At 42.2% G+C, this 14,455-nt stretch overlaps 1 protein-coding gene across 5 annotated transcripts in view; it reads right to left on the reverse strand.

Annotated features, from left to right (window-relative positions):
* Positions 1–14,455, reverse strand: part of LOC142391622 (receptor tyrosine-protein kinase erbB-4-like) — a 319,136-nt gene that overhangs the window by 45,166 nt on the left and 259,515 nt on the right. For 4 of the 5 annotated variants that reach the window (XM_075477531.1, XM_075477529.1, XM_075477533.1 and 1 more), the window contains exons 18-20: positions 7,876–7,998; positions 7,200–7,298; positions 2,111–2,296 (exon numbers count right to left, since the gene is read on the reverse strand). In XM_075477531.1, coding sequence (XP_075333646.1) covers positions 2,111–2,296; positions 7,200–7,298; positions 7,876–7,998 — 408 coding nt within the window. The remainder of the gene's footprint in view (positions 1–2,110; positions 2,297–7,199; positions 7,299–7,875; positions 7,999–14,455) is intronic. The other variant, XM_075477530.1, reaches the window with a different exon arrangement.

A 14,455-nucleotide genomic window follows, 5' to 3' on the forward strand; every position in this document is an offset into this window, starting at 1 on the left:
CCAATGTCGAGGCAGTCGAATGAGCACTCAGATAGCTTTTACTGAATAATTACAATCGTGCAAACAACAAAGCAAAGGACAAGTCTAACTAAAGGCTAACAGAAACAGAAACACTTCACTCGACTCGAGTCACCAATTCGCTCATTCAAAGCAAATTGTCGACGTATGACTTCCAGTCAGTCAAGTAGTTTCATCCAAACCCTACATGAAGGATGAACAGCTGTAATTGCTATCAATCCCAATCAGTCCATTTCCTGTGTGGGTTGAGGCCAGTTCTGAATGATCTCTCCCTCTCCTCTTAACAGAAGCACCAAGACGCTGACATTTCCCCTCCTGCTGCCACAGGTGAAATCGAATCCAATTATGGCAATAAGTACCTGCTTAAGTAACCTGTTCCTCAAGCTTTTAGGAGTCATCCATCATGAGGGGGGGGTAAAGGGGTTAAGCCCACCCACAATAACCTCCCAAGCCTCATGAAACCAGAGCGCTCATCACTGACAGATGACTGTCAGCGAAATAAAACAATTGAATACACTGCCTTTAATGACCGCTGTAAATCAATGCGAATGGACTGGCGAATGAAGGGGAGCTCTTTTTCTTGAAAAAAAAAAAAAAGGCTTTTCATGAAGAGTGACTTATTTATGAGCATGCAGTAACTGACTTTACTGCATTTGTCATGGTACCACATCAGCGTGCGCGACGCAAATAGCAACAATAGTGCGCAGGCATGCTGGATGCCGGGCGATCTTCTGCCATATAGCAGCATTTCAAGCTGTGTAGTATTGCTCCTGGAATTACTTCATATTCTCTCCAACCTGAAGCACTTTTTTGTTTCAAAGAAGTATCTGAGAAGAGATTCAGGGAATGTGTTTGGAATAGGAGAGGGACCAAACTTTTGTCTATAGCTGTCTATGACGGGGGAACTTTGACCAATCAGATCAGCAAACGACCACCAACCGAGTGACTCTGTAACCTGAAACTCTTGCTGATGCCAGTCGGGAGAATAAAAAACAAGCAACTCTTTCAATGGGAGAATATTCTCTTTCATCTTCGACAAACATGAACAGGATATAACCTGAGGGGTCAAACCGTACAGTATTTGAGAGGGGCAATTTACTGTTACCTGCAACAAACGTATTAAAGTGATTTTATGACACTTTCCAGAAATCATATACAAAAATGGCTAGAGGCAATTCTTCTGACCGTTTTATTTGAGTTATATAGCCGTTCTATTTTTTGGAATGCTGTAATCATATGGTGGTGCAACAAGCTAGAGCGACGCAGTGTGGATAGGATGCCTCAGTATCACTAAATATGTCTGCCTGCACAGAGCGTAATAGCAGCTGAGCACCCTGCTGACTGACTTCCCCGAGTTAAAGTGCAGCGCTCACTCAGCACTTCCAATATCAAGCAGTGTTGACAACGGAACACGAATGTTCTTTGGGTAAGCAAAAGCGCACAATTCAAAGAGAGGATTTTGTTTGGTCTGATCTGGTCTCTTGCACCGTCGCTACTTTCCTTGAAGAATAACGATCGCGCTTCAAGGAGAGAGTTCAAGGCGACAAGGCCAGGGTGTGGCTTAATATTGGTGACTCTCTGTGAGATTAAGCAGTGCATTAAGCCATGAAGGTAACGAGAATCAAGTGACAAACACTCGAACAAAGATTTATGCCAAAGGTTCAACGGCTGTCGTGGTTCCTAACGGTTGCTCTGCGGTGACTTTCGGTTCCGATGTGTCTGGACACCAATGGAAATTTGGAAAAGTAAAGCATGAAAGCGTGAGCTTAAACGCCCCGTGGGACTACTGTGTTTTTGAATTTGTGAGAGCAGATCAAAAACTATGCTGAAAGCTCTTCAAACATAAAATTGGTGCCATATCCCCCCCCCGAAAATTGAGCTTGTTTGGTTTAATGCTGGAGATGGCAGCCCTCCACGTGTCGGCATCAATCAGATTCTGGCAAAGAAAAAAAACGGCACGTTCGACTAACATGAACACAAATCCATGAAATCTATTACACCCCCTCTCCAGCCTGCCAACACATACAGTTTCACACAAATGCTGCAGCGACACCAGATGCCGTCCAATTTTCTGCTGATTACAGTCTCTTACCTTAGCAATTTGGACACACCAGTTGAGCAGCAGCTGTGATCCGATGTTGTCCTTGTGTTCGTGTACGTAGTCGAGAAGACAGCCATGGGGCATGAGCTGGGTGACCAGCTGGATGGTGGGGCTCAGGCAGACGCCCAGCAAACGCACCAGGTGGGGGTGCTCCATGCTGGCCATGATCAGGGCCTCCTGGGTGAGATGGGGGATAAAGAGACAAAAAGGGACTAAGAGGACTGATGCACATATCAGAATCTTTTTTCCTCTGATCTCTGCTTAAATGCCACTTCTTCTCACATTTACCTTAAACACTATTACCACAAAGAACGAGCTATTTTCCAAAGCATTTCTTTGTACTTACTATCAGCCACTGTTGTTCGAACATCGAAATCTTTGCTTGTAAGCACTCTTCTATGAATTATCTTTCTCCCCCCCCCCAATGTATTAAAGAGGCATATTTGGGAAGAGACTTCTGGTGTAGTCACCATACAACCCTAATTCCAAAAACAATGGAAAGCCGCGTAAAATGTGAATCAAAAACAGAATGTAATGGCTTGCAAATCTTTGAAACAACAGAACAATGAAAAACATACGTGTTGAAACTGATCATGTTGTTGCCTTTCCATGAGAATCCACCACTCACAGAGAGATTTTTCTTTATCCGTATTTATTTGATATTTTATTCATTTCAACTTCATAATGTGCAATATTATTTATACTAGGTCACTTTACTTTTTGGTCACTTTACTTTTTAGTACTTGCTTTTTCTCTTTTTTTAAAATTTCTTTTCTTTTTTTTTTTTTTTTTTAATTTCTTGTTCATGTCTGTTATTGCTACTGTGTTGCTGCTGTGGCAAGTGAATTTCCCCGTTGTGGGATAAATAAAGTATAATCTAATCTAATCTAATCTAAAAGCGAGACATTTTACTATTTCCCAAACAGTTGCAACAGGGCAGTGTTTACCGCAGTGAAGAATCTCGACTGCTGCCTTTCCACGTATAGTTTCATGTTCTCCATGTGCAATCCAAAAACACGCATGCTAGGCTAATTGGTGATTCTAATTAACCCTTTAGAACACACCCCCTTTTTCAAACTTCATTTGCGAAATTGGCATACCCAACTTGAAAGTAGCAGAGATCTTACATGGTTGTAGATACATGCATGTATTTGGTACCATTGGAAAGGTAACACTTCCAGGTTTATGCCTGAAGTGTAAATTGCATTGTTTTCAGTTGCAAATACCATGGCGTCACATACAGAGAAGATCACACTACTGTTAGTGCTGTGGAGAGTGTTGTTCTTCGTGGTTGGGCTCAAACGATAGCTGACGGTTTCAGCTTTCAAGCGGTATGCGGCATTACAATTATATGTTTGTGTACATGCCGTATGACATCAATTTAGTTAAAAATTTGTAAACAAAATGGCGTCAGCATCCCGTTCATGGAACAGTGTGTGTTAAGAGGTTAAGGTTCAAGAGTCCAAGATTAGGAAAGTACTGAACAACAATGGTTCACATGGCAGAGTTCCCCTGTCTGAGGTTAGTTTCGTGAGCAGAATTACGTTTCATGTATGCAGTAGAATTCAATATCTCTGACTGTGCATCTATTATCGATGGACAACAGTGCGCTGTATTCCAAAGACTTCAGTCAGGGGGTGGAGTTTGATGCATAAATTAAGACTTGTGGGATGACGACTACATCTGCATGCAGCGCATCTGTCCAGAGTGTTCTAACAGTGAGAGAAAATCCTGCAGAAGCCCATCTTCAAAGCTGTGCAAACACAGCCTTTTATCTATATTTCAGCATGTAACCCACAGAGGTTCTTAAATGTTGCACCGACACAATTAGAACACCAAAATATGAGTCACGCTGGCTTCTAATCCACGATGCTGGTGAACACAAACTCACTTAGTGTTTGATTTCATAAGCTCTTGTTTGATTTGGCGCGCACACGCGGTTTTTCTTTTCTGCCTTCCCTCTCATCTCTCTCTGCAGCAGATGGACGTAGAGGTTCGAGCAGTTGGGATTCGACGTTGGAGAAATTGTTATTGCGGGCTCGCAGGCAGAAGGATGTGTGGGGCTGATCGAGTGTTATGATTGCGACGACTGGTGCTCGTGGCCAGCGCGCAGCAGAAGCAGCACTCGGCTCCGTCGCTTGAAAACACTCAGATTGGTCGTTCCCATCTCCTGCTGCCTCGCTTGCTCACATTCAAGCACTCCAACAGAGTCTCCTGGCAGCTCTCTGGAACACTCACATACTCAAGGACGCACACTTTCAGTTGCTGTCTTTGCATACAGCAGGTGGTTGAGGAGGTACATATCCAGGCTCGGCCTCAGGGCAGTTGATAGCTGGATGAGGTGCCGTTTTAAATTCAGATGCTGAAAAAAAATGAGCTCAGAAGGAGAGTGGTGGTGTGAGTAGATTCATTCTTAACAGGAAGGTGGGCGGAGGCATAGGCCATAGAGAGGCTTTTGGTACCATCAGTGATTTAAACGGAGCCTTCCAGGCTAAAGTAGTGCAACTACATCTTCACTTAATAAAACCACCTGCCCCCCCCCTTAGGCTTTTCCACACCTGACACTTTCAGCCACCTCGACACTGGGCATGCCTCACACCTTGGGATCAAGAGACGAAGAAAAAAGGGGGACAGAGCGCTTTTATTCTTGCTCTGTTATCCCCAGGGACTCGGGGAGTCGTAAACTATGTTGGGCTAAAGTCCTGCTCTTGCTTTCTACTCTCCGTGCAAACATACAAAGACTTGTGTGTGTGAGCGTGCATGTGCATGTGCACACGCGCGTGTGTTTTGGTTTCTCTCTCATCTCCCTGAGCGCTGACCTCCATTACAGCTGGCTGACCCGCCTTTGCCGACTCGACGCCTTGCTCACTTTCCCCTTGCACAGACACATATGCACAAATGCAGGGTGATAGACTGGCAGAGCTCTGCAAATCTGGAGCATGTTCCAGCATGTGTATACACGCATCAAAACCTACTAAATGAATGTACTACCAGGCCTATACAGTTCAAATATCAAATATCAGATTCCCATATTTGCCAACACAAGTAATCACCATGCATCTCTCACATGCAAAGCCAAAGCCACCACGGGAGGCTTTTTGCTGCAGAGAAAGTGCTCTTTGCATACGAGTGTGTGCGTCTGTGTGGACTTTGCGAGTGTGTTTTGTAGCTGGCACTCCAGCGGCCAGTTTCTCAGTGGCAAAGCGTGAGCCTGCCTTTAGATTGCTGTTTAACAAGCCAGCAGACAGAGCATATTGGCTCTGGATGGACAGAGCCCCCCACTGGGAGGAACAAAGAAGGAAAGAGAGGTTGAGGAAAAGAAGAGGGAAGAGGAAAGATGGAGGGAAAGAAGAGTTAAACGGGGCAGAACGGATAGAAAGAGGGTAGAAGCAAAGCAAAGTTACGACGGGAAGAAAAATGAAAGGAGAGAAATACGCGATAAAAGAGTGTGTTGTGGTTAGCCGTAAGCAGGTTATGGATGAAAATTTCTCAGAATTTCAGTTGCACCAGATTGCCCATTGTCATTTGTTGACTCAGTAGTGTTGCCACAGCCATCTAATGTGCACTGTGTTGAACAAGATTTGCCAGATTTGCCAACTGTATCTACCCTTTCTCTCCAGTATGTTATATCTATATCTATATCTATCTATCTATCTATATATATATCTATCTATATATATATATATCATCAGACTTTTTTGTCACACCAGACAAAAACAAGCAAACAAAAAAAAACAACCTAAAAATTCTTAAAACACAAACGTTTGAAACGGTTTCACTCGTTGCTTGAGGTTCCAGCTTGTGCCCTTTAAGTATTGGAACAGCCTAACCTTTTAGCCTCAGTCTCTAATAAGATAAATGGAAATCGTAACCTGTAACGTGTGACTAAAAATGATGTGGAAAATTTTTTTTGAAGTATGAAACTACTGGATAAACACTAAAACATGACTACACCCCTTTTTTCTTTACTTTTAGCTCTGGGTGATATTTAAGGTCCTTTTAACATCACAGATGGGCCAGAAAATATGCAATGGGCCATTTAAACGAAGCTTTAACTCATAATGGGTTATAAACAGGCATGATTCTTTTTTGAAAGTCACTGCACGGGCTCAGAAACACTGGCAGCTGGGTAGTGGTCATTGTCCGTATATTTGGTATTTGGGGTGCATCTTTAAAGGAACCATCAATTCATGAAATAACTTACAGATTTTAGAGGGAAGGCCTTGCTTTGTTCAGCAAGAAAATCCCCTTTCTGCACAGTGAAAAATGGCATGGTTTCGATGTAAAATGTTGCTAACCTGATTTGCCAGCAGTCCAAACCAGTAGCCTGTTTTGCAGGGAAAAGTTTGCCTATTTCAGCAGTGCAGACATCGCAATGCCCATTTCACGACAGCACGGCTCTGTGGTCAGAGTCTGGGTGCTGAACTGACGTGCCTGCAGTCCAAACCTGTCACCCAACTAATAATGGATTAGAATGAAACAAAAATAGCAGCTCAAAACACAGCAGTTTGTCTCCTCAGTTCCCAAGTGATGCAGGCTAGAGTTCCTTGTGTCACAAAAGAATATTGACTGCCTACTGTTTGTATTTACATTTTATGCAGCTTTTTTTTTTTTTGTGGTAGATGAAATGTCTGACATTCACAGTGACTTAATGACAAGCAACTGCCTTTCCGCAAAAATCTCTTTAGAAGAAAGGAATTGTAGACTTGGAATCCAATATACGTGATGCAGGAGGGGAAGAAAGAAAAGTTGAGGAAGGTGACAAAGATTAGAGTTGAAAACTCCACAGCTTCTCCTTCTCCCCTATATCACTCCTGGATTCCAATAAAGCCATATCTCATAAACTAGTGCTGTTTTTTAATAGAGTCTTGTTCAATACATACCTAACTGTACAGCGCAGTGGAGCTCACTTTATTACAGGCACTGACTGAGATGCTGCTCTCATAAGAATTTACCGCCAAACACGCAATCCCACAAAGTGACAACCTCGGCCATCTCTTTGACAGCACTAAGGCTTTACAGCTCAGACACACAGGCTTGAATACAAATAGACACAAATTGTTGCGCTATAAATACTCACATCCATGAACTCCACATTGGCTTTAGGACCAGTGGCCTCGTTGAGGATTTTAATAGCAACTGGGATCTTCACTGTTTCACCCTCTGGGACCCAGATGCCCTGAAACACACAGGCAATCACCATAAACGCACCGCTCTGAGCCCCAATAAACATGCCCAAACACACACAGCTATGACCCTGATTCTTTTTGATCAGAGCTGGTTCCTTTAAACTGTCCTGCTGGCATTTCTTCGCAGGTCTGATACATCTGATAGTGTTTGTGCATGCTGATGGTAAAAAAAAAAAAAGAAGAAGAGAGCCGGAAGACCTTCAGTACAATCATCTAACTAATTTATTAGATGCATGAGGCTTAAATTTAATAGTCTGTTACAGACAGAGAGCTATGGGTCATATAATGTAGCTATAAATTGCATGCAGATTTATGAAATAGTATATGGCACAAAATTAAAAAGGTACATCAATCAATGCTGGTGGTGGAAAATGCAGTGATCATTTGATGGGTTTTTCCTAAATATTTTGGGGTGCTATTAACGATTTGTTAAGAGAAGTGAGTTTGCAAAAAGCAGTTTCTGTTCCATGTTTCCCTTTTTGTTTTATCCGTAAAGCGTGGACAGCTGGTGCGGTCAATCACATCCAAGCACAAACAAGAGTCCCATAAACACGGATGCACGCTGACCTTGTAGACTGTTCCGAAAGCTCCTGAACCGAGAATCTTGACCCTCTTCAGCTCCGTCTCCTTCAGGATGCGCAGCTGAGCCTGGTTGGGGGCCGTTCCACTCGGGGTCAAGGGTTCCACCAGCTGAGGAGACACGCGCATGCAAATACTCAACAATCGTGCCGTTTTGCCACCTTTCTCGACAGCAATCGCAGTGAAAAACCTCCAGAGATTCTGACATTCATTTCAGTTCAAATACTCTCTTTTTCAAGCAGCTAACTGGTCTTAAATGTAGTTTGAAGGAGAGATGTTATTAATTAACGACAATGTACCTCTGCAAATTCATGTTGCATTGGGGCGGGGGGGAATACTGTCTACCCAAAGACACCATTTCAGATGAAATATCATAAATTTCATAACATTTAAATATATGAGTAATATAAACTTACTCTCCCACAGAATATGATACCCCTGAAATGCCTAAAAAGTCTCATCCTTAGTCCAGAACTCCAATTCAGTTTAATTCAATTCAATTCAATTACCTTTAATGATGAATAACATAAGCTGATAAACATTTGAAACTTGAATTGTAACAGAGGGAGAGAGGTGAAAGTTTTTATTTTCATTGATAGCTATCAGTAGGTCGGGGTGTGTTTTCTGTTGCTTGGCTACAATTCAGCCGACGATGTTACCCACAGCATTGGCAGGTAACACAGCTGAACTCTCATAGGACAACATAGACAGGAGGTCACAGCCAGCAGCTCAATAAATCTCTGTCTGCCGTCTCTGTCTGCCTATTTAGCTGAGTAGAGTTGTTAAGAGTTGTTGCTGCAGCCATGTCTCGGTGAAAAAAATAATATTGCTTTCCTGCTATTCCTGCTGCATCCTCATCAGGGGCCCTGGCTCATTAATTCATCTGCCAATGATGTCACACTTCCATGATGACCAAGGGAAGAAATGTTATAAACTTCCTCCTCCTTTTTCTCCAATTTGTTCATCCTCCGCATGCTAGGCGTTTCCTCTTCAACTCATCTGGATGTGGCGTCTTATACCGGGAAGTATTTGAAGGCTCAATTAGCTGCTTCAATATGCAAACAACTTTCCCATTGTCATGGTTATGCATAAAAAAAGGGTTTTCACAGAAAAATATGCACATAAGGAAATCTCAATAAATATTATTAAATCTTAATATGTCCACAGCTACTGCAGCAGGCTGCCTCTACTGCAGCACCACTCTAGCGCCACACTTTCCTTATATAAAAGATAAATATTTGCACAACTGTGTCAATTATTTGCTTAATGCCTGCACCTTATGGCGAGTTTGCTATGCCTCAAGCAAAGAATAAGCAGCACATTTAAGGAGCAGCTGGCCAATCAGAACAGACTATGCCTTTCATGAGGGGAAGTCTTAAAGAAACAGGTCACGAAACGGCGTTTAACGTTTTACACGGGAGAGATGCCGCAGCAGTGAACAGTTTGAGAATTTTTTGATTTTTTTTTTTTAGAAGTGAAAGCATGTAAACCTATTCTTGTAGACCCTAGTAAAACAATAAACCCGAAAAAGAGAATAACATGGAATCTTCAGTGTAAGTTGTCCCAACTGCTGCAAAATGCATTGACAAGCACACAGGTTTGACAAACTCCAAACGTAAATCATGTCCTATGCCCCTGCAACACACAATCTGACCATTTTATACGAAAGATAGACCAGCAAAATTCTTTAATCCTGTAAGTACTCTAATTTTACATAGTAAACAAGCTATGAAATGCCGTTATATGATCCCATGCAGTTGGAACGCCATCACTACTTTTTTTGTAAATCCCGTTGAGCAGGGATAATTATGGTCTGGGATATGTCAATGATCAGCAACAACATTCATTTTTAGGGATTTTTAATTTGTTTCGCTATGTCTGATTTAAAAACAAAAACTCAAAAAGTGGAAAAAAATATTAATATGTTTTTAGGTCGTTTTAAAAGGGGACAAAATTGTCCCTTTTCAGAAATTAAGGAGTTTTTTTTCTACACAATGAAAAATTGCATCGTATATGATGTGTGTTTGAAATTCGAAAAAATAGTCAAAAATGCACAACTGGCCCAAATATGATGAGTATCACTATTTCCAGTGTGAAATTAGAGGAGAAAGTACACCCCAAGTGGACAAAAATGTCCCCTATCAGGGATTAGGGTTAACCACGTTTTGATAATCTCCTCACCAGTGACCCTTTTTTATTAATAAAAAAACCCCCATCTTTTTAACAGAAAAAGGCCCAATGGGACAAGAACTGCAATTTTCCGAAAAATTCCCCAGAGCACACAGCTACAATTGAAGCTTGCCATTCTTTTGCTTCAAGACGGAATATTCTTAATGTTTTGCTTTTTGGTATTCCGGGTGCCACATGAGCAGGCTGGGACTGTTCTGCTCTAAAGGTTTTATAGGAGATAAATAAGCTGCCAAAAACAAGGACCGCCTTGTCCTTATAGTTAGGCTTTGACATGCATTTATGAACAAATAAATCAGGGGTGTGAGGGTGAGGTTCTTTCAGAACTGGCACCAACCAGCGCGGACTGTCGTGTGCCTGGCACTAAGCAAATCACAGGCTGGTGTCACATTTGACAAAAAGCAGCAGCTCACCAGCTGTGCACATACAAAACAATTCCAGTTCATGGTTTTGACAAGCCTGCTCCGTGCTGCTTCCCTGCCAGTAACAGCTGACACTGAACAGCATCTCAGCAGCTGGCCTGGTCACCTGGCTCACCACTAACTGCTCAACAAAGCCTCTCCTCCTAAATATAAAGAGCAGGAACTGGCACCTGTAACTGAGCTGTGAAAAGAACCGAGCCACTCACAGGCAGAGACACGCACACACAATTTCACCCGTGCAACATGAAGCGAACATCTCAGAACACTACGGCGATGCCCTGCAAACTTTTTGTCCTGCACATGCACAAATATTAACGCATACACTCGTCAACCACACGAGAAACTCTAACATTCACATGACAATGCCTGAACACTACACACACATTCACACTCATGCAAATAGTCAATGCTTCTGATCAATAGACGTCTTGAGCAATCAGCCTATCGGAGCCCTCGTTTGCTACGGTTTATCAGCGGTATAATCACCCAGCTCAACCATGGCCATCAAACAATATAATGAGACCATTTATCAGTCAGTCAGCCACACAAAACCATCAGCACAATAGGGCTGGCCATCGCAGTGCCAGGGCCAGTCGGCAGAATGGATGATATGGCCTGGAGCTCAGCAATGACATGTCGTTTAATGGCTATTGTTACGGCTGGGCCCGAAGGTGCGGTGTAAGCCTGCTGAGGGTGCCGCCGGTGGAAGTGAGATAGCGGATGGAGCAGGGGAAGGAAAATGACCAATAAATTCCACCAGAGGACGAAAAGGGAAGAGAGGGAGATGAAAGTAGGAAAGAGCAAGAAGTGTGTCATTGTCATGTGCGAGTTCAGCCCGCCCTGTTTCACACGTTCACTGCACAAATTCATTAGTTTTTGCAGTAAAGATTTAAAAGATTTTAAATTGTAAGATGCTCGTTTTTTTTTTTTTCTGGACACACTCCTGGAGGAGAGCTCCCCACACTGGCAACCTAGGAATGGAGGAAAATGGAGGTTTCCGGGTCTGTTTAAAACATAATAAGATTTTTTTAAATCTTTTTTTATACACAGTCTTTTGAAAAAGAAAAAAACCCTGTTAATTCCAAGGTCTTACACAGGAGGACTAATACAAATTTGAAGCGTGTATTTAAAAACTAATACACCTTGTTCTGAACAAGCACCATTGTAGCCTTTTATTTAGCCACCTGAGTCTCAAATTGTCACTGTGAAACATTTTTGTGAAACAATTTTATGATTGAATCTACAGCTACACAGACCAAGTTTAAGTTCCCCATTGTCTTAAAGGTTTTTCAGGCACAAGCGCCCTTTATACGACAGTGGGGAGACTGACACATGCGTAGAGGAACATCAGCCTCTGAACAAGGGATGCCTGTTCAACCAGTTGAGCTATACGGCGCCAGCGCCTTAAAAGATTCGAACAATGTTTTTTTTTAGAAAATAGATCATCCACCCCCCATTATTCTTCTTCTTTTTTTCTAAAGATAAAAATATGATTCTTTCTTGGTATCACTTGGTAAAACGTTTTAAAAAGTGTGTTGTGCATAATAATGCATTCATGTTGGGGCACTTCTTTTTCCCCAATTGTCAGTCATGATAAAAATGCATTTCTAGTTCGAATGCACGAATAAATAATAAACACTTACTTGTGACTCCCTTGAACTATGACCTGCTGTATGAATGTATGAATATAACTGTGTGTTTACTCATCATCTGCAATTCTAATGAGCGCAATTCTCATGCAGTATAGATTAGCTTTGCATGCGCAGCTCTGCCGATTCATTTCCATAAATTATGGTCTTAGCAACTGGTTCTAGTTGATATTGTTTAACATATTTTGTGGTCATATTTATTTACTTGCTTCTTTTTATATGTTTTTGTAATTGTGTCCGTTTCCACGGGGAATCAATTCAGGCTATCCTGTGGCGAGAATCCCATATGTACTTAATTAGCTGTGTTTAGCAAGTCTTTAATGCTCTTAGTTGTAAAAGCACAGAGTTAGGCCTTTAAATGGCTGATCACAGTTAATGACTACATTTAACATAGCAGCAAGTATGAGATTTGGTCACTTCCATTGTTGTGATCCTGTTTTTTGGGCAGAGAACATTGTTTGCACAAGTGGGCTCCTGTTGCACGAATAACAGGATAAACAAGTCTTTCTATCGACAGAGGGATTTGGGGAGGGTTCTGAAAGAGAGCACGGGGATGTGACCTGGGGAGGTGGTTATAGAGCAGTAATAAGAGCAGATGGTGACAGGCCGTAGCTGTTATTGTTTCATTAGGACAAGTCTGGACCGGACTGAAAGGAGAGGCAGAGGAGAAGTCTATTAAACACAATACAGACTCAGGGCCGCAACACTCTCTTGAGCTTGCTCTCGCCCGCTCACACACAAACACTCAGCACACCACTTTATTTACCAGCTAATAATGCACCGTGCTTTTGCCAAATGAGCTTCACTGGTGGCGCAGTGGACAGGATGCGGATGCTTCATTGGACAAATAAGCAGTACGTTTGAGCCTCCAGCTAGAATACATTCCCGGAATTACTGTGTATTGAATAAGTAAACAGTGTCTTCAAACATAAACATGCTCTGCAAACCCTCGGGTGCATGCTTTAATGTTCAAATTAGCCATTCAAAATGCTGCATTTGTTGCGCTTTATAATTGAAACACACTGAGGTGAAACGGCATTGTCATGCCCCAACCTTTTGCTGAGGAGCAACTGGATTTAAGGCTGGTTTATAAGCAATTAAACTGCTACTTATAGATATTCCACGAATGTAGAAGCTATCAGAGAGGAAATGTTTAGTGGTTAAACAGGATCATTAGACTCAGATGCATGAACCAAACATATAATGCAACTTTCACCGAACTGATCATTCCTGAATCATCACAACAAGCTTCTTATTTGTTTCCACGAAACATGGCAGTCAAATATGGCTGGAATAGCTACATATGCTGTGCAATACTTGGGGAACCACAATGTCACAGAGAGGGCTCATTAAGGCAATTTGTACATATTAGCAAGAGAGCATCAGTATGCAAGGACATTCTCATAAACAAACTCCTCACAGCAGTAATGAACTAACTTCTACTGTGCGATGTGCACTTAAACTATCCGCAATAACTCAGTTACTTATCATGTAGCCACTCAAAGGCACAGGGCCACTGGCTACATTTTACGAGTTGGGTCCAACGAGGTAAAAAGTCAAATGAAAAACAAACAACCCAAAATTACTTATTAGTTCCTGACCGTCAAAACACAGCTGATCCAGGAATGGAGCGAAAGTTAAGCAGCAGCGCTGGGGTTTTAGCCAAGTTCTGTTTTCTTCCTGAATTGTCTGGTTTTGCTGAATTTGTGCCCACTACAGCTTTGGATTTCTGTTCTTGGCCAGAAGGATTGGAATCAGTCATTTCTTCTGCTGTTGTAGTCCATCTGCCTCGAGCTTGTGCACCCAGAGATGCTACACCGCTCACCACAGTTGAACAGAGTGCTTATCAAGCCTTTCTGTCAACTCTCTGCTTGTTTCCTGTGACGTTCCTTGTTGATAAGGAGGAGTTTGAGTTGACTTACTTTTCTGAGGTCTATCCTCCATGAAAATCATAGTAGAACAGATGCCTTTTGTTGTTGGAATGAAAGGTAGACTTTAGATTTTATTGATAACCTGATTGTCTTGGTTGCTGGTATTTAGGACTAATAGGCAAAATATGAAATGAATAAAGTGAAATGTATGCCAACTTTAAACATTATTCCAATGTAGTCTATCATATGTTCCATAAGGCTTATATCATGTACAATGTCTGCCTGCAATGCTTGGATGAGTGATGATCTTTCAGGCCTGCCTGCGAACGATGGGAGCTGTCCAGCTCCCCCTAATGCTGAAATCCTTCTTGTAAAGAACCAGAGGAGAGCGTGTAAGCACGGGAGCTGTCCACATCATGTGGTGCTGAAACACTCAGCC

Source organism: Odontesthes bonariensis, chromosome 11 (genome assembly GCF_027942865.1).
Source record: "Odontesthes bonariensis isolate fOdoBon6 chromosome 11, fOdoBon6.hap1, whole genome shotgun sequence".
NCBI lineage: Eukaryota > Metazoa > Chordata > Actinopteri > Atheriniformes > Atherinopsidae > Odontesthes > Odontesthes bonariensis.